Source organism: Typopeltis vanoorti, chromosome 12 (genome assembly GCF_054136105.1).
Source record: "Typopeltis vanoorti isolate ZY-2024b chromosome 12, IOZ_Tvanoo_1.0, whole genome shotgun sequence".
Lineage (NCBI taxonomy): Eukaryota > Metazoa > Arthropoda > Arachnida > Uropygi > Thelyphonidae > Typopeltis > Typopeltis vanoorti.
Genome location: NC_143560.1, coordinates 26,032,316 through 26,059,397, shown reverse-complemented (window position 1 = coordinate 26,059,397; position 27,082 = coordinate 26,032,316). Strand labels below are relative to the sequence as shown.

Below are 27,082 nucleotides of genomic sequence, written 5' to 3'. Positions count from 1 at the left end.
TGACAGTCAAACTAGAACAGATGGGGTTGGATATTAGATTAGTGCATTGGATTGGAGACTGCTTATCTGATAGATATCAACAAGTTGTGTATGGGGGTGCAATATCCAGGAAAAGGAAAGTCACTAGTGGAGTGCCTCAGGGATCTGTTTTAGGGCCATTACTATTTAACTTGTATATTAATGATATTAGCGAAGATTTGGATGGAGATATTCAGTTGTTTGCAGATGATGCAAAGTTGGGACGAACCATAAAGAGTAGTGAAGATGTTGTGGCCTTGCAAGAAGACTTGAATAAATTGAGTGATTGGGCAAGCAAATGGGGATTTGAGTTCAATGTTGAAAAATGTAACGTTTTAAAATTTGGAAAACAAAGATGGGATGCAGAATTTATGCTTGGTGAGAATATATTGTTGGAAGTAGAGGAAATAAGAGATCTGGGGGTGATAGTGGATAAGGATCTAAAATTTAGGGGACACATTGCCAAAATTGTGAAGACAACACAAAGACTTCTGGGAATGATGCGGAGGACACTGACGTGTAGAAGTAGGGAGATTCTTGTTCCATTGTATAAGGCTTTGATTAGGCCACACATGGACTATTGTGCCCAGATTTGGTCACCTGGTTTTCAGAAGGATGAAGAGATGTTGGAAAGGGTCCAAAGGCGCCTGACTAAGGTAGTTTCTGACCTCTGGAATGTCGAGTATGAGGAAAGATTGAAAAGATGTAATTTGCAGAGTCTAGTGGAGAGAAAGAAGAGGGGAGATATGATAGAGACCTACAAGTTGGTAAGGGGTTGTTATAGGATCAATGGTGGAGAAGTTCTACAGAGAATAGTGGGAGATCAGGGGAGAACCAGAGGTCATCCCTGGAAACTGTATAAAGAGGGTGTGAGTAAGGGAGTGAGAGGCAGGTTTTTTTCGTGCAGAGTTGTGAGTGATTGGAATGCCTTGCCTGAGAGTGTGGTGTCCACAAGGAGTTTGAATGTGTTTAAGATGCAGTATGATGAGATGTGTGTGAGATAAAAGGACCTCCTAGATGAGTCTTTGACTCCATGAGGTCTTGTTTAATAATAATAATAATAATAATTAAAAAGACAAAGACAATGAAAAATGGGAGAATTGTTGAAAATGTCAACTGCATTGTGAATGGAGAACCTGTGGAACAAACAAGTAAAACATTTCAGCTACTTAGGTATGATTTTTAGTGAAGATGGTAGATTAAATATAGAAATAGACAACAAAATCAGGAAGTCGATTGATTAAATTCATATGGAATAAGAGAGAAATTAGTCAGAACACTAAATTAGCTGTATACAAGAGAGTGTTCAAATCAGTTTTAACTTATGGATTTGAGAGCTGGGTCAGAAGTAAAGCACTTAACCAAAAACTAGGGACGGCAGATATGAGAGTCCTGAGAAAGATTATAAACGTGAGCAGATGGCATTAATGGCAATATCATATTAAAAATGAGGATATTAGGAAAGAACTTGACATTGCCAACATCGAGGAATGCGTTAGCAGAGCTAATCTCAGGTGGTATGGTCACTTAAACAGAATGGGCAAGGAAAGATTAGCAAAACAAGTATGCTCTGCCAGGTTGGAAGGAAAACAACCCAGAGGAAGACCAAGATATAGGTGGACTGATACAGTACAAAGTGCCTTAGATGATAGAAATATAAGATCTGATGATGTTGGAGTCTTGACAAGTAACAGACTGATTTGGAGGAAAGTTGTAAATAGGAGGTTGGTAATGATGTAGATTTTTCATGTAGTACTATCATATCCTGTACACCCCTTGATGGTACATGGCAGGAATTTGATGATGACGACGATGATAATGATATTTTAATATTATTTTAATGTTAATAAACAATACACATGATATTATTTAATTAACTGTGATGTAAATATTTATGTTGTTGTATACTTATATTAACAATTAAAATCACAATGTGAATGATTATATCAGATTAAAAAAACATACCTCATCCTTATTCATACTCATGAGATGACTACCCAGAGTGTAGACATATATTCGATCCCACTTTGTTACCATACCAGCAAATCTCCTATACAAATTATACATGCATATTAATATAAAAGAATGTTCAATCTATCCACACATTTACATGAATGTACAAACAAATAGAGAGAAACCAATTGGGGGGGGGGGTAATTTGAGCCGGATTAAATGTCATGTGAAAGTTTTTAACAATACAGTCACCTTTGAAATATTTTCCTTTGTCTTGAAAGAAATTTGGAGAAAAGAGATTTCTAAAGCTACTCAAATGTCATCCATCAGTCACCTTGACCTTTTTCTCTGATGAAAATCTTCAATTTGAGTAGTTCAAATAGTAAAGGCAATAACATCATTTTTGGCAGGATATGAGAAATCTACATCCTCTAATAGATCATGCAACAACAACATGCAGTCGCTTCACTGATGTTTTCAAGCAAAATTAAATTTTTTAGTGCTGACACTTTTGTGTCTTATTCATCCTACTCATCTCATTCCTGAAGAAAAAAAAGTATGATGGACAATGCCCTCTGAATTAAAAAAATGAAGACGTGCAAAACAACATGTTACGATTAAAAAGTAGCATAATGCTTTCAGCTCAGTCAAGATCTCCTAACACCAACTCTAACCAAATGGAAAGAAGAACGCTTCTCAAATTAAGGAATAATAAAGATATCATCATACTCAAAGCCGACAAAGGTAATAATACAGTTATATTAAATACTAAAGATTATGAAGAAAAAATTAAAAATCTATTATCTGACAGGTCTGTATATGAAGTTCTCAGTATAGATCCTACCACAAAAAACCATAATGACACCAATGAATTATTAAGTGGAATGAATAACTGGCCTATAGAAATTATAAAAAAACTAAAATCTATGCACCCACTTACTCCTATGTATGGCCTTCCAAAAATTCATAAAGAAGGTATACCATTACGTCCAATAGTTGATGGAATCTATTCTCCCACTTACCAACTGTCCAAGTATCTTGTGAAGATTTTACAACAACACATTCATGTCTCGGATACTTATATTAAAAACTCAAAACATTTTATAGATAAAATAAAAAACATCCCTATTTTTGAAGAGGATATACTAGCAAGCCTGGACATTACATCTCTGTTTACTAACATTCCAGTGGTTGAAGTCATCAACATCTTAGACAACTTGTTCCCAAGAAACATCACTACTTTGTTCAATCACTGTTTAACTTCTAACTATTTTATTTGGCAAAAAACGATCTACAAACAACTCACTGGATTAGCTATGGGTAGCCCCCTCTCACCTCCTTGTGCTGACTTATTCATGGAAGATCTAGAGAAAAAAATCTTAACCCAGATCATTCCAAAACCGAAAATTTGGTACAGATATGTAGATGACATCTTTATCATTTGGGATCATACGAAAGAAGAACTAATGAATTACCTCAACCAAATCAATAGTTTCCACAATACCATCAAATTCACATTAGAACTGGAAAAAGATAAAAAACTGCCATTCCTTGACATTTTAATAAAGAAACAATCCAATAATAGTATCAACCTATCTGTATACAGAAAACCTACAAATACTGGACGTTACCTCCATTTCAACTCAGCTCATCACATAGCTCAGAAACTTAGCATTATCCATAGTCTCAAGAAAAGAGCTATACAGTATACGACAGACAAGGATGACCTACTAATGGAATTAACCACAATATCCAGAGAACTTTCTTTAAATGGTTATCCAAAAAGACTCTATAACAAGATTCTCTTTACTGATATACCACGTCGACAACGTGATGACGTCCAATACATCAGTATAATTACGATTCCTTTTGTCAGCAACCTTTCCAAAAAATTAGCTAACCTTTTAAAACCACATAAGATCAGAGTGGCATTCAAACCAATCAACACTATTCGGAAATTTTTAAGATCACCGAAAGATCCTCACCCATTCTACAAGTACTCTGGAGTATATAATATACCTTGCTCATGTGGTATTAGTTACGTAGGTCAGACTCTCGAAGCTCTGAAACGAGAAAGAAAGAACACATAGGATATGTCAGAAATAACAGACAAGACATTTCAGGCCTTTCATGCCACTTTGCCTCTACTAACCATCACATTGAGTGGGATAAGAGCCTTATGCCATACATAGAAGATAACTACCATTCAAGAACCTTTAAAGAAGCAGCTACAGTCGCCCGTAAAACTGAAAACCTAAACAAGAATCAAGGTCTAATTTTACCAGAAATTTGGAAAACTTTTATCAGATCATTAAACATCAAAGAAATGAACTTTCCTAACAATTACGTCATGAGCCATAACGAATAAATCACGTTAACGAGACACGCACATTGTCACGCAGAATTAGAACCATCAGTTATAACCTAGTCTGTAACCTTCATTTTAGCTTACTAGTTTGTATTCCCTGAGGATGCCAATAGAAAAAGATTGGCAAAACATGTAGGAGGATAAAATAAAGCTACTTGACAAAGATTATATAAAAAAAAAGTGTAATAGTCTTATGAATAATTGTCAAGAAAAAATTCAACAAGTACAAAGATATTTACAGTCTATGTACTACATTTAGCAACAATTAGTGTAATCAGAGACAACTGGAATGATAATCAAAAAACACTTCCCTCCAACAGACTCTATGCTGCACATATGCAAGCAAAAACGATTACACATTTGTACTAACATCCTCTTTCAAATTTTCAGTTCCAGAAAAATTGAATAACAGCTGTTCATAATGCACCCACTGGATACAGACAGCACACAATTTATGTAAAGCAAAAAGATCAATAGGAGAATATATATACACTGCTTGGAAAGAAATCAATGGACACCCCCCCCCACCAAAGGAAAGGTGCATGCCATTTAATGACATGTGCTTGTAGCCATTATAAATTGGAAGAATATGATGCTCCCAAGGAAATGCAACTGTGTCTGGATTAAATGAATGTGAGAAGGATACTGACGGAGTTTGAAAGAGGCAATGTTGCAGGCTTATCTGTTTGGCAAACTGTTGACAATTTGGGCCATCCCAGGTCAATTATCAGTGATACTATATTGAGCTGAAAATGCAGGGGGTCAACTGCAAGTGCTACTGGTAGTGGACGACACCCACCACACTCACTGAACATGACTGTGGGTGCTACGAAGGATAATATGTAAAAACCACCATTTGCTGGCCAACAAGTTGAATCCAGAGTTCCAGACACATCGACTGGCACACAAATCTGCACAATACTCGGAACTGAGGCTCACAACATGGGCTTCCATGGTAGGACCAGAATATGCAAGCTATATATATATATATATATATATATAAACACATCGCACAAAAACACACACATACATACATCTTCTTCTTCTCTTCCGTCTAAGACGGGTTGAGTCTTCTCTTGAGCAGGATCTTCCAGTCTTCTCTATTCCTTGCTGTTCGAAAAAGTTCCTTATATGTTCTGCATCCCGAAATGTTCTTTATTAATTTCAGCCAGGTAATTCTTGGTCTTCCGAGTCTTCTTTTTTCAGTTGGAAAAGTATTGATTAGGACGTTAGGAAGTCTGTCTGCATCCATGCGTACAGTGTGTCCAAACCATCTCAGTTGTTGTTTTCTAATTTTTTCTATTATTGTCTTTTTATACAATAGTTCTTGTTTGACTGTGCTGTTTGTTTTCTTTTCTATCCAACTTGTTCTATTTATTTTTCTTAAGCATTTCATTTCAAATGCCAGTAGTTTTTTCTCATCTCTTATCTTAACTGTCAACGCTTCTGCTGCATAGATGACTGTTGGTATAATTATTGCTTCATATAATTTGATTTTGGCTTGTTTAGATATCTTGTTCGTTTTCCAGATTTTCTGTAATTTTCCCATGGTGGTCCATCCTATCGCTATTCTGTGTTTGATTGTTTTGAGTTCATCTATTGTTTCTGTTAGTTTTGATCCAAGGTATATGAAGTTGTCTACTTGTTCTATTTGTTCTCTGTTTAGGGTGGCTGAGATGGTAGTTCTATTCCTCACTATTTTCATCACTTTTGTCTTTTGTATATTTATTGTCATGTCATATGTTTTACAGGTTTCGTTTAGCTTGTTGATCAACTTTTGTAGTTCATCTGGGGTTCTTGCAAGAAGGACGAGATCATCTGCATATTTGATATTATTTATGTTTAAACCGTTGACATTGATTCCAGGCTCATTGTCTATTGCTTTCTTTACAACTTCTTCTAGATATATGTTGAATAGGCATGGGGATAATGGGCATCCTTGTATTACTCCTTTTTGGATCTCTATGAGTTCTGTTGTGAGTGTGTGTGTCCTTTTTAATTATTGCATTTGTCTTAGAGTAATATTTTATCAGAAACTGTATTATATATTTGTCTATTGCTTTTTTTAGTAGAATTTTAAGAAGGATTTCTCTGTTGATGTTATCGAAAGCTTGTTTAAAGTCCACAAAACAACAATATATTTCTTTATGGTCTTCCCAGCTGAGCTCTGCTAGCTGGTGCAATGTGAAAATATGGTCTATTGTTGAATAGTTTCCTCGGAAACCAGCTTGTTCTATGCCTATCATTTCTTCGTAGGTGTTTTTTAATCTATTTTGTATAATTCGTAGGAATATTTTATAGGTGTGTGAGGGAGTAAATTGATTGGTCTGTAATTTCTGCAGTCTCTTTTGTCTCCTTTCTTGTATATTGGGATGATCTTTCCAGTTCTCCAGTCATCTGGGATCTCTCCTGTTTGTAGTATTTTACTGAATAGGGTTATTAATTATTCTATTGATATGCTGCCTCCATATGACCACAGTTCAGTAGGGATAGTATCAATGCCTGGTGCTTTATTGTTTTTCATCTGTTTTATTGCGTATCTAACTTCTTCTTGTAAAATTTTTGGGTGATCATTATTTTCTTCTATTGTTGGCATTGTAGTTTTGTTTCCTTGGTGGAGGATAGTCTTAAAATGGTTTGAACAGATTTTTCTTATATATTCAATATTCCCGGTTTCAGTCATCTTGTTGTTTATCATTGTTACTGCTTTTGCTGAGAATTCCTTTGTAATTTCTCTTACAGTATCATGGAAGACTTTTAGGTTGTTTTGTTGGTATGCTTCTTGGCATTTCTTAGCTTTTTCTTCTAACCATTTTTCTTTGGCTTTTTTGCATAGGTTATCAACTATATTTTTTAGTACTATGTATTTTTCTCTATTCTCTTCATTGTTTTGTTGGTTTACAAATATCTTGGCCTCTCTTTTCTCTTCTATGGTAGCTATGATTTCTTGGGTTATCCACTGTTTGTTTATTTTGGGTTTGGAACCTAGAGTGGCTTTTGCAATTGATAACACTATTTCTTTTCCTTCTTCCCAGTATTTTCCGCTGTTCTGGAAGATGGAGGGTTTTAATTTCAAGCACATCTGTTCTAAAAATCGACTTCTCCTTGAGCTATCTTTTAGTTTTGATAGGCTGATGTTTTCTTCTTTTCTGATATTATTTTTCCTGTTGAATTTTATTTTCACTTTGGCAGTTAATATTTCGTGGTCAGTGTCAAAATCAAAAGTTCTTAATGTTCGTACATTATTTACTGATCTTTTCCATTGTTTGTTTATGATGATATAGTCTATGCAGTTCTTTATATTACCATCTGGGGATGTCCATGTATATTTATTATTAGGGCGTTGATAGAACAATGTGTTTGTAATCATTAGATCGTCTGCTTTACAGAAGTGGAGTAATTGTTCTCCTCTGTCGTTAAGCTCTCCGTATCCAAATTTCCCCATCACATCTTTTTTGTCTGCTGTGAACTGTCCTATTTTAGCATTAAAATCTCCCATCACTATCATGAGTTCTCTATTTTTGGGATTATCTATTTCCTGTTGTAGTTCTTCATAGAAATTTTCTATTTCTTCCTCTGAATGGTTACTGTCTGGTGCATATATTTGGATTATTTTAATTGTTTGACCTTTTTCTTTTGCTTGAAGTTTGGCTGTTATTATTCTAGGAGACACTGGGTTTATTTAAATTACTGAGTGTGCAAGTTTCTTTTCAATTAGTAATGCAACTCCTTCTCTGTGTATGTTATCTTTTCTTCCTGAGAAGTACAGTCTTCCTTCTGGTAAATCCATGAATCCATCTCCACACCAATGTGTCTCTGATGAACCTAAAATACTCCATTTCAGTCTTTTTAAATTTTCCTGGACTAATTGCAATTTTCCAGGTTGGTATAGTGATCTTATGTTGAGGGTGGCTACATGTTTCACATCCTTGGCTGACCACATTGCTGATTTCTCTGATGCATACATATAATTTGAAATCAGTTTGAATTACATTTGAGATATTCCATGTCATCAAGGCACTTCACAAATGCTAATTTTACAAATAAAATTGTACCAAAAAATTGCAACTAACACACTGTATAAGCATTGTGAAAATGTGACCAACAGAAGCAGCAGGTGGTATACAAAGTACAGATAATGCCCAGCACAAATGTGTTACGAGTAATTATTAAAGAAGGGCCTAAATATATTTTCAGCATTGTAAAATAAAAAGATCAATCCATATTTCATGCACTACTTAAGAAACTTTCCAAGTTTCTTTAGAAGAAAAGAAACTTAGAAAGTTTAAGAAGTGCAAGTTAAGGCAACTCCAATGGCAAAATTGTATTCTCATAAGCTGTCTCTTCTTTATTCGAAAATCTCCAATATTTGGCCATGAAATAAGCAAGTATCTTTATTATCTATTTTTGTTTATTTCACATTGTCAAAATGAAAACTTTTAGGATCTTCTTTGATAAAAAGAGAAAATAAAATTATGCTTTCCTTAATATCTGTCCAATTTTTAATCATAGACCCAAAATGCTCCAATTTGAAATAGAGGATATTATGGATCCTTCCATATTTAATAGCCAAGTGTAGATCAAAAATTTACCAGAGAGTTTGTAAGAACATAACCTTCTCATAAGCTTTCTAGTAAATTTTAAAAAGAAAAAAAAAATTTTCTACATTTCTTACTTGGATTTGTTTCCATGTTTTGCTATAAAATATAGATGTAACTCTAGTATTTCCTATTACAATATCTTATATAAGATAAACGTATGCTTCTCAGCTCTGTAGTTTAATATTATATTATGCATCCACCTAGAAATCACTTATGATGAATTTAACTTTCTGACATAGCTGTTACAGCACTAAGTTTTTGTTTTCATTTCCACTTGTAAGTTTTTTTTTTAATTTCGTCAATTTGAATCCTAAGCCTGGGGTTTCAGGATATTAAAACTTACTCCATGCATTAATAAAAGGAGAATATACAAGTTGTGGGCAGAGTTCGTGTTGCTTCAATAGTGCAAGCAAAAGACAACTTGGATTTTAGTCTCAGTCTCATAAGCTCGCTGGTAAATTTTCAAAACATTTTTTTTTATATTTAGCTATGAAATATAGATGGATCCATAATTTCCTCCATTTCAATATCATAAAACTATCACTAATTATATGAAGAGTCAAAGGCTTCAATTCGGCGACATTCGGAATTGAAGCCTTTGGCTCTTCATATAATTAGTAATTTATTAGGACACCTTCTTGGCAATTCTCATAGAAGGGATATAAGTTCTGTTCGCTACAAACTTCGTATTAACTAGGTCTACCTACTCACTGATGAGACCTCAATAAACGTTGAAACCGGTCTGGGTAGTGACCTTCTCTCATAATGTAGAACAGTAATACAGCTCCTAGGAGCTAAGTTCACATTATGGGTAAATACCAAGAATAGTGATCAGAGCTTGCTCCACCCTTTCTATGAGTTGCCTCAGTTTGCACTACCAAATGGGTCAGGTGCTGCACTATCCAGGTATTTGCTTACGCTTGGAATCGCCGAACTTTATATAGTTTCTATATTCGGCATGAAACTCTTTGAGTTTCTTATTTGCTAAGAAACAATATGGGATGCAATATCCCTTAACTTAAATAAAACTATCATTTAATTTCATAGAGAACATATTTCAAATAACAAAAATATTAATGCAACTCATTTAAAATTGTGAAATATCGAGAATAAATATGGATTTAATAATCAAAATGAATTCACGATAAATTATGACATAGGAAAATTAATTTTTCAGCATTTTTTGGAGTAGCACATGTTTGGTTTCTTCATAAATATTTCCAACTTCTGAAAAAACTTTCAAGGAATATGCTGGTAGCTAGTGCAGAAAGAAATTTTCTGAGAAATTGTAATGTGGAATAAATTTGGATAACACCACGATGCAACCTAAGCAAAAAACAATTCAATTATAAACCTATCTACGTGTGGACAGACTTATGTGTTCATCGAACATGTTGTTTATTATTTTAACGGTATAATAGAACACAGAAACTAAGTAAATAATTAATTTATTAACTTGATGCTGATATTTCGCTGGTATTATAACCAGCATCCTCAGAGCACAAAAACACTGTTTGTCACAATATGCGAGACTAAAACAACATGGTGTATTTCAACAAAATTGTAGCAGCAACACAAAGACTAGAGTCCTGATTTTGGTGCCCTCTATCTGAAAAAAAAAAAAAAAAAAAAAAAAAAAAAAAAAAAAAAAAAAAAAAAAAAACGCTATCGTATATTACTAGAGTCCTAGAAAAGTGCTAGTTTTTTCTTAATATGACTGTCTCCCAGATCTTCGGCAAGTTAATACAGCCATATTTGTTGAGATTTGGAGTGTGTTTTAGGGCTTCTGTCGCCTCTAAGAACAATCTCTCTGATTTATATGGGTTTCTGTGTAGTACTTTTGTGTTTTTCCAGTTGATCCTATGTGCAGGGGTATCCAGAGCATGGTCTGCTAGGCCCGACTTCCCATAATGATATTTCCGGACGTATCGTTTATGTTCGCTGATGCGGATATTCACAGTTCTTCCTGTTTGACCGTAGTAGGCTTGATTGCATGAGCAGGGTACTTGGTAGACTCCTGGATGCTGTCCTTGGGTGAGCGGATGAGGGTGGCTAATTTGCTACATGGTCTGAATGTAGTGCGTAGTTTATGTTTATTGAGAATTCTTGAGATCTTTTCGGATGTACCTATCTCGGATGTACAAAATATAAACCTATCTAATTATAACCTCACGCCCGATGAAATTACCATCCTAAACAAAGGTCTGAACTTCACAGTCCCTCCAAAATTTCTGCCAAACAAAGATATTATTATCGAAATCCAAGCCAAACTAGAAAAAGACCCCAACAAAGAAGTAATATTTCATAAAATAAACATCTTAAATTATTATTATTCAGGCCTCCATGGAGTCAAAAGACTCATCACGGGAGGTCCTTCCTAGGAAACACAAAGTCTATAAAGACTCATCATGGGAGGTCCTTCCTATGAAACACAAAGTCTATCAAGACTCATCGTGGGAGGTTCCACAAATAGTAAAATAAAAATACAATCCAACATTACCCCAAACCTACAAAATGCTCTGATATCATTAAAAAAGAACCCGGATATAACAATTGCAAAAGCAGACAAAGGCGACACAGTAATCATAAACAAAACACAATAAAATAACAATTATTTTAAATGATCAAAACTCATACCAAAAAGTCCTAATTGACCCTACTCCAACCTCATAAAAAAAATTAACAACACACTAAATGTTTTAAAAACGCAAACAAGGCAGATAAAATAACAATGAAAAACACAACACCTCGGACCATACATACTCCATATATATTTGGACAAATCAAAACCCATAAAGATGGTTACCCAGTACACCCAATAGTCTCATACAAAATCACCTATATCAAAATACTTATGTAAAACTACTCAAACCTTTACTAACCAAGTCAAAATCAATGATAAAAAACACAGACAACCTATTCCAAAAAATAACAAACCTAACTCTATCTCACGATGACGTCCTCACTTCATTGGATATAACGTCACTATACACAAAATGTGGACATCCCCAGAATTAGACATCATACACACATTACTCACAATGATCACACCCTAGGATCATGAACAAAACTAACACCCAGCAACATCATAAACCTGATAAACCTAATAATCTCGGTAAATTTTTTCAAATTTAACAACATCTATATTCAAATTTTTGGACTCCCTATGGGCCAAAATAATAGCAGACAATTAGCTGAATTGTTCCTATCACATATAGAATCACATCTACTCAGCCCTCATCCCCCCCCGATCACCTTTTACAGCCGATACGTGGACAATATTCTATGCATTGGAGAACCAACATGCATCACCACTTTACAAGCATCCCTTAACGATTTCAGCAACAGACTAAAGTTCACTATAGAAACAAAGCATAAAAAATCCATAAATTTCTTAAACCTGATATTAATTAGAACAAACCACGAAATAGTCACAAAAATATTCCACAAACCTACACATATCAGAAATTACCTCCACTTTAACTCATATCATCCTTATTCTATCAAAAAATCAGTCATTCTAGCACAATATATTAAAGCATACATGTTTTCAATTACAAATAACTATCTCAACATAGAAATAAAGAAATTAACACAGATTTTTAAAAACCTAAATTACCCAACATAGCTAATAAATTATGCCAAAAAACTGTGAAAACTCATCAAAACAATAACAAACTTCCAACACAAAAAAAAAAAAAAAAAATCAATAAACTGCCATACATCCAGAACACATAAAAAGTCTACAAATACATTATGATAATACTGTTATTTTTGACCACACAAACTATAGGAGAGAATAAATGACTACTATTTGGGGTTTTTTTGGTCAAATTTATTTTAAAACAAAGTTATACCAACTAGTTTCACCAACTGTGGCTGCTGGCTTCATCAGGGTAAAAGATGTAAAAAATAGTAAGAATGCTTAAATGCTAAAAACTGTTAACACTAAAACCATAAAATAAACCAAATACAATTGTATTTTTTATAAAAGCAGAAGAACGTGTACACCACATGCATAGCATGTGTATGATCTGCTAGTTGTTGTGTAGGAACGATTTGTAGTTGGCAGCAAAATTCAGTTCTGGCATGTTGAAAGATCTAATAAGGGTCTTCCAGATCTCGGGCAGAAGCAGTCCTTGGTTTCTATTAAGGTTTTGTTCTGAGCAGAGAACAGTTATGGCTTCTTTTATAATTCTGGAGTGGAAGTCCTCCTCTAAGTAGGGCATTGAGCTTTTATCCCATTCTATAATGTGATTAGTCCTAGCAAAATGAAATGCTAACCCTGATTTGTCTTCTCTATTATTATTAACATCTCCTATGTGCTCCTTCTTCCTGATTTCAAAACTTCTTGAAGTCTGGCCAATATCGTTCAAGCCGCACGAGCAAGGTATGTTGTAAACTCCCGCATATTTAAAAAATGGATGACTGTCTTTTGGATATCGTAAAAATTGGCGAATGGTCTGTGCAGGTTTAAAAGCTACTCATATACCATGTGGCATGAGGAGTCTGGTAATCTTATTAAAAATTGTCCCTACAAACGGAATCCCAATGGTAGAATTATAATGTCTATCTTCAGGTTGTCTTTGTGGGGGGGGGGGGGGGTCACAGAAAAGTATCTTGTGGATCAATTTCTTAGGATAACCATTCTTTGTAAGGTTATTTGATATCTGGGAAAGTTCAGCTTGGAAGTCTTTATCATCTGTCGTAATGATAGAGGCTCTATTTTTTAGCATGTGTACAATGCTGAGTTTCTGAGAAATATGGTGTGAAGAAGTGAAGTGTAAGTATCTACCTGTATTGGTGGGTTTGCAATAAACTGTAAGGTTGATACATCCATCTAATTTTTTAGATGCAAAGAGTTAATCTTGCTTAGAAAATCAAGCAAGTCCTTTTCCGTATTTTTCCAAACAATAAAAATATCATCAATGCATCTCCACCAAACTGTGGGTGGTCTAGTTGATATAAAATTATACTTTCAAATTTCTCCATAAAGAGATCCATAGGGTGGCAAAAAAGGGCTTCCCATTGCAAGACCTGTTAATTGCTGGTAAATAGTTTTGTTCCACAGGAAAAAGTTTGATGTTAAACAATGATGGAACAAAGAAGTGACGTCTTAATGGAATAAGCTTCCTAAAATGTCGATCACTTCTTCTACTGGAATGTTGGTGAATAAAGATGTAACATCCAGGCTTGCCAGAAGATCTGTATTGGAGATCGAGATGTTTTTTAATTTTTCCATGAAATGTTGTGAATTTCGTCTATAAGTATCAGAATTGCGGATGTGTGCTTTGAGGAGACCTGCAAGGTATTTTGATAATAAATAGGTAGGCGAATTAATACCATCAACAATTGGGCGTAACAGCATACCATTTTTGTGGACCTTTGGAGAGCCATATAGTCTCGGTGTCAGTGGATGCATAGCCTTCAATCTTCATTTTAATTCTGTTGGCCAGCTATCCATAATATGTAATAAATCGTTGGTATCATTATGATTCTTTAAAGTGGGGTCCGAATCTAGAACACGATAAGTAGATGTATCAGAAAGTAAGTTGGCAATCTTATCTTTGTAATCACTGGTGTTTAAGATAACCGTACAGTTACCTTTATCAGCTTTTAATATGATGATATCTTTATCTTTCTTTAACCTAAACATGGCATTGTTCTCTGGAAGAGTGATGTTTTGATGGGGAGCTCTTGAAAAAGAGAGAATGATACTGCTTTTAAGTCTGAGATCATTAGCTATGGGCTCCGGTAGTCACAAAACGGCCTTTTCTACACTGCATAATATGTCCAATTTAGGAATTAGATAAGGGGAGGGGGTAGAAATATTGAAGCCTTTCTTGAGAATACTCATTTCTGGTTTAGATAGAACGCGATCAGAGAAATTACATATCACCATGTTGTCTGGTAAAGCAGGTTTTGACTGAAAATGTTTATCATAAAGAACACTGAATTTCTTGATTTGGTTTTGTTTACTGATTGAAAAGGTCTTCTCATAGCTATTATTAATCATTCTATCTAAAAGTGACCATAGGTTTTGGTCTAAAGTACTGGAGATATCCTCGTAAATCTGATAGCATTGAATGTCTATTCGGTTTAGATCAAATCTGGTGTTTTGTATCCGCTCACATAAAAGTGCCAAAGATGTTTTGAAATATATATGGTTAGGCCCATCTTGAATGCAATCGTTCTCTCAAAATAAGAAACTTAGGAATTATATTATAGTTTCTACATCTCTTCAGAAATGTAAGTTGATTCAACAGTTTAGCATTTTTGCATTTAAGTAGCTAAAAACGACATACCTGATGTTTAGTTTCCCCATGGAGGTTATTCATGATGGTAGTACTGTTATTTTTGACCACACGAACTATAGGAGAGAATAAATGACTACTATTTGGGGTTTTTTTGGTCAAATTTATTTTAAAACAAAGTTATACCAACTAGTTTCACCAACTGTGGCTGCTGGCTTCATCAGGGTAAAAGATGTATAAAAATAGTGAGAACACTTAAAGGCTAAAAACTATAAAATAAACTGAATACAATTGTATTTTTTATAAAAGCAGAAGAACGCGTACATCACATACATAGAGCGTGTATGATCTGCTAGTTGTTGTTGTGTAGGAATGATTTGTAGTTGGCAGCAAAAATTCAGTTCTGGCATGTTGAAAGATCTAATAAGGGTCTTCCAGATCTCGGGCAGAATCAGTCCTTGGTTTCTATTAAGGTTTTGTTCTAAGCGGAGAACAGTTGTGGCTTCTTTTATAATTCTGGAGCGGAAGTCCTCCTCTAAGTAGGGCATTGAGCTTTTATCCCATTCTATAATGTGATTAGTCCTCAAAAAATGAAAGGCTAACCCCGATTTGTCGTCTCTATTATTATTGACGTCTCCCATTTGCTCCTTCCTGATTTCAAAACTTCTTGAAGTCTGGACAACATAGTTCAAGCCGCACAAGCAAGGTATGTTGTAAACTCCAGCATATTTAAAAAATGGATGACTGTCTTTTGAAGATTGTAAAAATTAGCGAATGGTCTATGCAGGTTTAAAAGCTACTTGTATACCATGTGGCTTGAGGAGTCTGGCAATCTTATTAGAAATTGTAGCTACAAACGGGATCCCAATGGTAGAATTATAATGTATATCTTCAGGTTGTCTTTGTGTGGGGGGGGGGGGGTCACAGAAAAAAAAACCTGCACAGACCATTCGCCAATTTTTACAATCTCCAAAAGACAGTCATCCGTTTTTTAAATATGCTGGAGTTTATAACATACCTTGCTCGTGTGGCTTGAACTATATTGGCCAGACTTCAAGAAGTTTTGAAATCAGGAAGAAGGAGCACATGGGAGACTTCAATAATAACAGAAACGACAAATCGGGGTTAGCCTCTCGTTTTGCTAGGACTAATGCCCTACTTAGATTAGGACTTCTGCTCCAGAATTATAAAAGAAGCCACAACTGTTCTCCACTCATTACAAAACCTTAATAGAAACCAAGGACTGATTCTGCCTAAGATCTGGAACACCCTTATCAGATCTGTCAACATGTCAGAACTGAATTTTGCCACCAACTACAAATCGTTCCTACATCACAACTAGCAGATCATACACGCGCTATGTGTGTGATGTATGCGTTCTTCTGCTTTTATAAAAAATACAATTGTATTCGGTTTATTTTATGGTTTTAGTGTTAACAGTTTTTAGCATTTAAGCGTTCTTACTATTTTTTACATCTTTTACCCTGATGAAGCCAGCAGCCACAGTTGGTGAAACCGGTTGGTATAACTTTGTTTTAAAATAAATTTGACCAAAAAAAAAAACAGTAGTCATTTATTCTCTCCTACAAATACATTTTTAAACACACCGACTATAAATTAGTGTTTACTAAGAACCAAAAATTGGCAACGCTTTTAAAACCTACAAAATCTCATACATACAAAGTAATACTAGAACACCACAATGCAGTATACAAATTTCCTTGCCAACAAGACTGTGACGTCACCTACACAGGTTCCACAATCAGATCTTTATGGGGAAAGACTACAGGAACACTTTCGTGACTGTAATATACCAATTCGAAAACATCTAAGCAATAGGAAATGTAATAACCAAAAGAAAAACAAAATAGAAAATACAGGAAAAACAGAAATAGCAGTCCACACACTTGAACGGAAGCATACTCTGCAATCGACAAAGCCGTAATAGTAGACATACAGGAAAATTAAACAATGCTTAGAATATCGGAAACAATAGCCATAAAATGTGACAAAAACTCGATAAACATTCACAACCTCTATATAGGGGTCAAAGCTGTATAACTGAGAGGAGACCTCCACATAGCCTTTAAAGGAATGCGGAGAACCGACCAGGGCTTCTGACCTAATGTCCAATCCTCACCTTCTCGTGGTGCACCCTGTTGGGTATCTACTTTGATACTGAACGAACGAGTATAGGCTAGCAATTTGGGATTTAGCCAACCAAATTGTATTCTTAATGGTTAAACCAAAATAAAAAAATGATGGTACAACATAACAAAATTTCATGCCGGCTGGGGCATCGCCCGGTTAAACAAGGCCCCCGTTGTTTTCGCCAGGGAACCAGGGCGAACAGCGAAAAGTCAGATACTGGAACAAATCTGAAAACAAACCCCAACTCAACATCACCAGAGTTAAAGATCGGTACTATCAACGTAAGAAGCCTGAATGGTAAAGAAATGGAGCTAGCTGAGGAATTAGATAAGTACCAGATCGACATAATAGGTGTGACTGAAACAAAAAAGACCAAAACTGGTGAGATCTTTCTGAGCAATAAATACAAAATGTTATATTCAGGCAATGACAATCAAGGAAAAGAAGGAGTAGCCATAGTATTCAACACAAAATACGAGGCTAATCTTCTTGAATGGCAGTCAGTCTCAAGTAGAGTAATGTGAGCAAATATGAGAATGGGGAACTGGACAATGAGACTTATTTGTGCCTATGGTCCCACAGAAGATTCTACTAAGGTAGAAGTGGAGGAATTTTTTGAGGCTTTAGAAAAAGCAACTGACACAATGAAAAAGGAAAAGTTGGTCCTTGTTGGGGATCTAAATAGCAGAGTAGGAAATGATTGTGAGACATACAAAAATATTTTGGGAAAATTTGGAGAAAAGAGCAAAGCTAATAATAATGGCAAATATCTGTTGGATTTCTGCTCAGGACATGGACTGGTTATTACTAACACCATGTTCCAACATAAAAATGTGCACAAATTCACATGGAGAAAAGAAGCTAGGAATAAGAAAAGTCTCATTGACTATGTTATTGTTGATAGTGATGTTTTCTCCCTGGTGCAGGACACCAGAGTGTACAGAGGATTTGAAATTGGAAGCGATCACTATTTAGTCTTGACCAGGATAAAACTGAATTTCACATTGAAAAGAATAACATGTAAGAAAGTTTTAAAGCGAATAAAAGTTGAGCAGCTCTCAGATGTGAACTGTAGACTAAAATACAGAAAGATTATTGAAAAGAAAATGAAAGAGTTTGAGAACAGGAATCTAACCTTGGAGATTCAGTGGCAAACTCTGAAGAAAACATTGATTGATTCTGCCAGAGAGGGATGTGGTGAGGTTGTGTGCAAGGATAAAAAAAATCAGAACTCCCTGGTGGACACAAGAAGTTAAAGAGGCAGTGAAGGAAAAGAAGAAAGCATATCAAAAGTTCCTGGCAAATAAGTCAGATTTTACTCTTACAGAATACAGAGACAAATGTAAGAAAGCTAAACAGTGTGTAAAACTAGCTAAACAAAAGTCATGGGAGGTCTTTGGCAAGAATATAGAAAATAAATATCAAGAAGGTGGCAAAATATTCTGGAGGTTGTTGAAGAAGCTTAGGAATGGAGGAAAGAGTGCTGTAAAAGGAGTTAGAGATGATAAAGGTGTCATGAAAACAGGAGAAAAAGATATCCTTGAAGTATGGAGTAATTACTTTGAAAAACTGCTAAATGAAACAAGCAGTGATGACAGCACAGTGGTTTAAAAACACTGACCAGACATGCAGTCAGGAATACATATCCATACTCGAAGTAGAAAAAGCCATCAAAGGCTTGAAATGTGGAAAGGCAGCAGGAGTAGATGATATTCGACCAGAAATGCTGAAGTATGGTGGTATAAAAGTCTTACAGTGGCTGCACTGCATAGTTCAGAAAGCCTGGACAGAGGGACGAATTCCCAATGATTGGAGTAGAGCTCTCATAGTACCCATATATAAAAAGGGAAATAAAACTGAATGTGAGAATTACAGAGGTATTTCCCTACTGAGTGTTCCTGGCAAGATCTAAGCAAGTATACTTGAGAAACGGTTGAGAAGAATTGTGGAAGAAAAGCTTGGTGAAGAACAAGCTGGATTCAGGCCAAATAGAGGCTGTCAGGATCAGATCTTCACTTTACGACAAATAGTCGAGAAAGCATGGGAATATAACAAAGATCTGTATTTAAGTTTTGTCGATTTGGAAAAGGCATATGACAAGGTGCCAAGAGAGAAGCTATTCAATACGCTGCAGTTATATGGTGTCAATGGGGCATTATATCAAGCAATACTTAGTCTTTATTTGAGTTGTAAGTCAGCAGTTAGAATTGAAGGAAGTACAGGAAGATGGTTTAATGTTAAATCTGGTGTGAGACAAGGATGTACATTATTCCCTCTGTTATTCATTATCTATATGAATCACATTATGAAGGAATGTGGTATTAAAACTGATATCAAAATTGGAGATGTTAATGTCAGCTCTTTGCTTTATGCGGATGATGTTATACTTCTAAATAAATCCGCTCCAAGTCTGCAAGATTCTCTGACTAAATTGAATAGCTGTTGTAATAGATATGGTATGAAGGTCAGCAATAAAAAGACAAAGACAATGAAAATAGGCAGAATCATTGAAAATGTCAACTGTGTTGCGAATGGAGAACCTGTGAAACAAGTAAAACATTTCAGCTACTTAGGCATGATTTTTACTGAAGATGGTAAATTAAATATAGAAATAGACAACAGAATCAGCAGAGCTGGTATGGTGGGAAGTCAATTGAATAAATTCATATGGAATAAGAAAGAAATTAGTCGGAACACTAAATTAGCTGTATTCAAGACAGTGTTCAAACCAGTTTTAACTTATGGATCTGAGAGCTGGGTCAGAAGTAAAACACTTGACCAAAGACTAGAGACCACAGATATGAGAGTCCTGAGAAAGATTAGAGGCGTGAACAGATGGCATCAATGGCAATATCATATTAAAAATGAGGATATTAGGAAAGAACTTGACATTGTCAGCATCCAGGAATGCATTAGCAGAGCTAATCTCAGGTGGTATGGTCACTTAAATAGAATGGGAGAGGAAAGATTAGCAGAACAAGTGTTCTCTGCTAGGTTGGCAGGAAAGCGACTGAGAGGAAGATCAAGATATAGTTGGATTGATACGGTACAAAGTGCCTTAGACGATAGAAATATAAGATCTGATAATGTTGGAGTCTTGACAAGTAACAGACTGATTTGGAGGAAAATTGTAGATAGGAAGTTAGTAATGATGTAATTTTTTCATGTAGTACTGTCATATCCTGTACACCCCTTGAGGGTACATGGCAGGAATTTGATGATGATGATGAACCTCTATATAATCTCTGTGAGTTGGAAGCTCGAAAACAAAAATTAGGTCACAACTCCAACTGATAGAAAACAACACAGATACACCAAAGACAAAAACACCAAGGTAACATGACATAGCCTCCACTTTTCCCATGAGCTCCGAAGATGACACACAGTCGAAATGGCTCACTCCCCATTACTCCCACCCTTAATCTTGTTTCATCACATTCTATCCTTCTCCTTTCCCCAAAAAATTTCTTTCTTTCACTTTCTTCCGAAAAAAATTCACTACCCACCAATAAAAATCCCGGGTTTTAAATTTCACATATCTTTTGTCTTACCGGCAATTCTCCCACATATCTCTATCTCCGCATTTCCAACCCCATTCCTTTCAGTCATACTTCAGTAATATCACCATATACTGGATTCTGCTCAATAAGATGACAACCTGGAACATCCTCCAAAGGTACAAAATTAATAACGGAAAACTCACGTACAAAGATTATTTAATAGTATAATTTTCGCCTGTGTGTCACAGGCATCTTCAGTACATTTTAAGCTCAAATTAAACAATAACTGACAATTCCAAAAAGCGTCACCTAAGTAGCTGGTGTAAGATAACTAAAAAGGTCAATAAATTTCCTAAAAAAAAAAAAAAAATATATATATATATATATATATAATGCTATTATAATATGATTTCGCCGTTACGCCGAATAAGGTGCCCCTGATGGATTTTTTCATAACATAGACAGAGGTATTCAATCCTTATCCCAAAAAACAGCCAACACGTTACGTTTTGAATGTGCGAAAATTCTTTTTAATGCCAAGCCTCCTCGTCCTAATCTTTCTTACTCTGAGTTTAAAGCATTGAAATCACTGAAGAATAACCATAATTTAATTATTACGAAAGCTGACAAAGGGAAGGCTGTAGTGATTCAAGATAGGAAGGAATATGAGAGAAAAATGTCTCTATTACTTTGTGACTATTCAACTTATAGGCCTCTTACATTGGATCCTACTGGGAGGCAATTGAAGAGACTTAATTCTCTTATAGATGATGTATCCACATGGAATGAAGATCAAAAGAAAAAACTTAAAATCTTCTTCGGTCGTCCACCTAGATTGTATGGTCTTCCGAAAGTTCATAAACCAGGCATTCCGTTGAGACCAGTCGTAGATTGTATAGGTTGCCCCACTTACAAAATCTCAAAATTTTTATCAAATTTACTCTCCTCTTCAACTAGAAGAACTGATACTTATATAAAAAATACTTTGGATTTCAAAAATAAAATTTCAGATTTTCATTTGGACGTTTCTGATATCACGATCAGTTTAGATGTTGTTTCTTTATTTACAAATGTGCCTCTTTCTGAAAGCATTGAATTACTGCAACAGGAATTTCCTTCAGGCATTGTAAAATTATTTGATTTTGTAATACATTCTGGTTATTTTTCCTTTAAAAATAAGTTGTATCAACAAATTGAAGGAACAGCAATGGGCAATCCTCTTTCTCCTGCTATCTTCAATATCTTTATGGAACATTTTAAACATCTTTGACAACATTTCTCCCAGACCTACTCATTGGTTCAGATATATCAATGACATTTTTGCTGTATGGAATGGCTCTTCTGATGAACTTTAACAATTTCTCATTAAGTTAAACGCATTTCATCCTAGGATCCAGTTTACCATAGAAGTAGAATCAAATAAGCAGTTAGCATTTTTAGATCTTTTAATTCTTTGTCAACCAGATGGTAACCTACATTTCTCAGTCTATAGAAAGAAGACTCATACAAGCCATTATATCCATGCTGAATCTCATCATCATCCCAGTCAAAAGGCAGGAACTATTAAAACACTGGTTCATCGGGCCCACTCCTTTTGTTCTTCAGACGATCTTTTACAGAAAGAACTGCAATATATAACTTCTTCCTTTCTATCTAATGGTTATAAGAATTGCTTCATTAAAAGAGCTTTGAGTAGTTTTAATATGTCTTCCTCTTCAAATACAGAAGAAATAACGTGCATTCCTATCCCTTATGTACAAGGCATTAGTGAACATATAGCAAAAGTTTTAAAACCACTAAATATTTTTGTTGCCTTTCGACTGCTTAGAAAAATCTCCACTTTTCTCACTTCTCCTAAGGACAAGCTTCCACATCTTAATTATCCAGGTGTCTACAAGATTCCATGCTCTTGTGGATTATCTTATTTCGGACTAATAGGAAGAAGATCTGCCTCTATTCGGCTAGAAGAACACCAATCTTATATTGAATACTTTAAACCTGAAAAGTCTGGACTTGCAGAACATGCCATCTTCACTAGACATAGAGTTCATTGGAGAAAGACAAGAGTCCTTCACAAAAGTCGGTTCCTCATGGAACGCCTTTATAAAGAAACATGTGAAACTTTACTTCATTCTCCTAACTTAAACAGATCCAACGGTTTACGTCTATCCCCTTTATGGGAGATAGTACTTTATAAATCAGCTAATCTTTCTTACCTTTTTATTTTTTTTTTTTAAAGAAAATTTATTGACCTTTTTAGTTATCTTATACCAGCTACTTAGGTGGCACTTTTTGGAATTGTCAGTTATTGTTTAATTTGAGTTTAAAATGTCCTGAAGATGCCTGTGACACACAGGCGAAAATTATACTATTAAATAATCTTTGTACGTGAGTTTTCCGTTATTAATTTTGTATCTATATGTCTACTCACAGAATTATTCCAAAATTATTCCTTTCTTATATTCTTCATATATCTATATCTTTAAAACATCAGTAATACTCTAAAAATTGAGTAAAAAGCCGATGACATGTTGTGACATGTTACTCATCATAAAAGGGTGCTCCTAAACAAAAATAGGCAAAATAGCCATAAAAATTAATATTTATTTAGAGGAGTAACATGGAAAATTTTCCAGAAATAATATCTATGTGTAATAAGTTTACTATTTAGCTTCGGAAACCCTTCTATTTGAACAGTTGTGCATGATAAGAGGAGGCTTTTCTTGATTATGTCACATATAAAAGGAATTTTTCTGCTCTGGCTGGCCAAATACCGAAACTTTCTTCTGGTTCAGCTGGAGCAACAAGTAAAACATGGCAAAGTAACCAAATACCAAAGCAAAACTGAATATTCAGTGCATCCCTATACATAAGGATGGGGGCGCTAGTGGGTCAAGCGCTACGAACGTGTTTTGAAGAGCTCCTGATTCAGATAAGTTTTACTAGGAATAATTAAGTATATATGCGTAATTGTTTAAGTAAGAGCGGCTGTAAACGTTGTACGCTACCGATATTATTAGTGTGGGGTTTTTTTTCTTGCTCAAACTAAATACGAAAACGTTAATATTAGACCTAGTAACCTGCAGAGAAAAAAAAAAAATGGCGGCGGCATTGTCATTCCATGATTTTAATTTGGATTTCAGTCGGTTCGTTAAGTGTGAGGTCTGTTATATGTATTCCTTCGACTACATAAATGATTTGTGGATGTTTAGTGCGGATGGAAGAAGGGTGTGTGCGAAATGTGACCTGAACGAGGAATTGATGAATGCGAATATGAAGTTGATGACAGAAAGTGCTAGTACCGATAGTGTCGCGAGTGCACGTTTGAAAGAGAAGGATGGCGGGAAAGACAGGCGAAAAAATGTTAAAAAATCAGGAAAAAAGAAAAAGAGCGATTTGACAACCGTAACGGACGTTAAAAGGGACGAAAGTAAGGCGGAAAGAAACGAAATTGAGAGAACGAATGAAAGTAGAAATGGCGTGGTGCAGAAATCGCAAGTAAAAAAAATCGAAAGAATGAATGATAGCGAAAAAAGAATGACTGATGGCGAAAGTTGGACGCATGTTGGAACGAAAGTACTGAACCAAAGAAAGATGAATGACAGTAAAAGTGAGAAGAATGATAGGGAAAGTTGGACGCATGTTAGTCCGAAAGTACAGAAACAAAGAAAGATATGTGAGAGTGAGAAGAATGATAGTGAAAGTTGGACGTATGTTGGACCGAAAGTACGGAAACAAAGAAGGATGAATGAGAGGGAAAGTGAGAAGAGGGGGTTGAGAGTTAGAAAGTTAGAAAGATTTAATGATAGAGTGAATGTGTCGCGAGGTTCAGAAGGTGAATTGGATTGGATGAAGCAAGAAATGAAATGGATGCGGAATGAAATTAAGAGAATTCAGGTCAAAACTATTAAAATAAATCATGATGGCAAAAAAGATAACAAAAGATAAGCGAGTGGCGTTGTATGGCGACTCCATTATTAAAGGTGTGCTAGAGGATAAAATGCACAAGGTATGTTTTCCAGGCGGTAAAATGAGTAGAGTGATTGAGGCATTGAATATGAGGCGGGAACGAGCAAAAGAGTTAATTGTATTAATTGGTACGAATGATTTGAGAGAGAACAAAGAGCATGTCAAAATGAATGTCAGGAGACTGCTTGGAAAGATAAAGGAGAATAGTGTGACAGGAAGGGTGGTCAGTGTGTTGCCTAGGTATGATTGTGGTGAAATGAGGCGGAGAGCAAGGATTATGAATGATATTCTGGCTGAAATGTGTGAGGAGATGGGAGTAGAGTTTGTTAATGTGTGGAATGAGTTTGAGGGACGAAGTGAGCTGTATGGGAGCGATGGACTGCATTTGAGTGGTTATGGTGTGAGTCGCTTGGAGAGACTGCTGCTGGAAGGTAGAGAAGTGAATAGAGAGAATGAATCAGATCGAGAGGGGAGTGATGTGGAAGAGCAGGAGAGTAAGACAGGAGAGATTGAAGGAGTGGAAATGAATGTGGAAGTGAGTGGTATGAGTATAGAAAATGAGAGAATGGGTGTGCAAGAGGAGCAGGGAAACGGCGAGGCTCAGGTGGACAGGGATACACAGCGTGAGAAAGGTGGATGCTCCAAGAGGAGGTGAGAGAATGTGTAGGCAGGAAAGTAATGGGATGATCAGGGATCAAAAGGAAACAGATGGAATTGCAAAGGGTTCTAAAATGAAGAAGCAGAAAGGGAAATGGCCCCAGTCCAGCATGGAGAGATCACATCGAGTGAGTGGTATCAGTGGAACTAGCTGTAGATCCAGAAATGAGTTGTTGTGTTTGTATACCAATGCTAGAAGTATAAGAAACAAGGCAGATGAAATGGTTGCACTAATTGCGTCTGTGCACCCAGAGATTGTCGGAATAAGTGAGACATGGTTAGATGAGGATGACATCCTGACAGGAATAGAGATGGAAAGGTATGATGTGTTTCGTGAGGATAGAAGGGGTAAAAAGGGAGGGGGAGTGCTATTGATGATAGAGAAAGAGTTATGTCCATACAAAGTAGAGATGCAAGAGGGAAATGGGGCCAGTGGTTTTGAGGCAGTATGGTGTGAGATAGAGGTGAATAGAATCAAATACTTGGTGGGATGTTGTTATAGACCTGGTAATGTGGATGGTGGTGATAGTGAAATGTATAGTCAAATAAGCCAAGCAAATAAGAAAAGGGTGATCATTATGGGTGATTTTAATTATGGCAATATAGACTGGAATGAAGAGATAGCAACTGGAAGTAAAGAAAATGAGTTTCTTGAGTTTTTGAGGGATAACTACCTCAGACAGTATGTAACAGAGGGCACAAGAGGATTAAGGGTCTTGGATTTGGTCATCTCATCGGAGGATGTAATTATCAATGAGGTATCAAATCATCCACCAATTGGTGAAAGTGACCATGAGGTGATTACTTGGGTGGTTGCCAGCAGTGTAAGGACCCCTGTGAAAAAAGGGTATATGTGGAACTACAAGGGGGGTGATTATGAAGAGCTCAGGAGACAGCTTGCAGGTGTAGCATGGAATGAGGAGTTAGCTGGAAAAGAGATCAATGCAGCTTGGGGGATTTTCAAAAAATATTTAGTGGATGCAATGTCTAAATGTATACCACGGGTGAGAAGGTTAAATAAGTTAGGTGTGAGATGGATGAATAAAGAGATTAAGCATGCAATACAGAGAAAAAGGGCATTGTGGAGGCAGCATAAGAGAAGTGGAAGTAACCAATTTCATGAGTTCTACAAAGACCAGGCAAGGAGAGTGACTTGGTTGGTGAGAGTAGCTAAAGAGAGGTATGAACAGCAGTTAGCTAATGAAACCAAAAAGAATCCCAAGGAGTTCTTTCGATATGTAGCCAGCAAAAGAAAGAATGATTATGGAAGGATGACATTGATTGGAGGAAATGGTATAAAGACAGCTGTTGCAGAATGTGTGGTGGAGATACTTAATGAGCAGTTCATAAAGATCTTTCAATCTTGTGAATGTGACTTCATGGAGAGATTAAGAGCAGTTGATGATGGGTAGGAGAGACTGACTGTAAGTGAGGAAGAGGTGTTTGGGGAGTTGAGTAAACTAGATGTAAATAAGGCTGTGGGACTTGATAATATATCACCGCATATTCTGAAGGAATGTGCCAGAGAGTTGACACCTGCCTTGACATATTTTTTTAATACGAGTCTTGCACTTGGTCAAGTCCCTAAAGAGTGGAAGGAGGGCAAGATTG

At 35.8% G+C, this 27,082-nt stretch overlaps 1 protein-coding gene across 5 annotated transcripts in view; it reads right to left on the bottom strand.

Annotated features, from left to right (window-relative positions):
- The window catches only part of LOC150100640 (DCC-interacting protein 13-alpha-like), a 408,578-nt gene that overhangs the window by 202,040 nt on the left and 179,456 nt on the right, over window positions 1-27,082 (bottom strand). For all 5 annotated transcript variants that reach the window (XR_016549161.1, XM_090401384.1, XM_090401387.1 and 2 more), the window contains one exon: window positions 1,984-2,068. Coding sequence is in view for 4 of the 5 variants with exons in the window: in XM_090401384.1 (XP_090257510.1) it covers window positions 1,984-2,068 (85 nt within the window). In the remaining variant the exon portion in view is untranslated. The remainder of the gene's footprint in view (window positions 1-1,983; window positions 2,069-27,082) is intronic.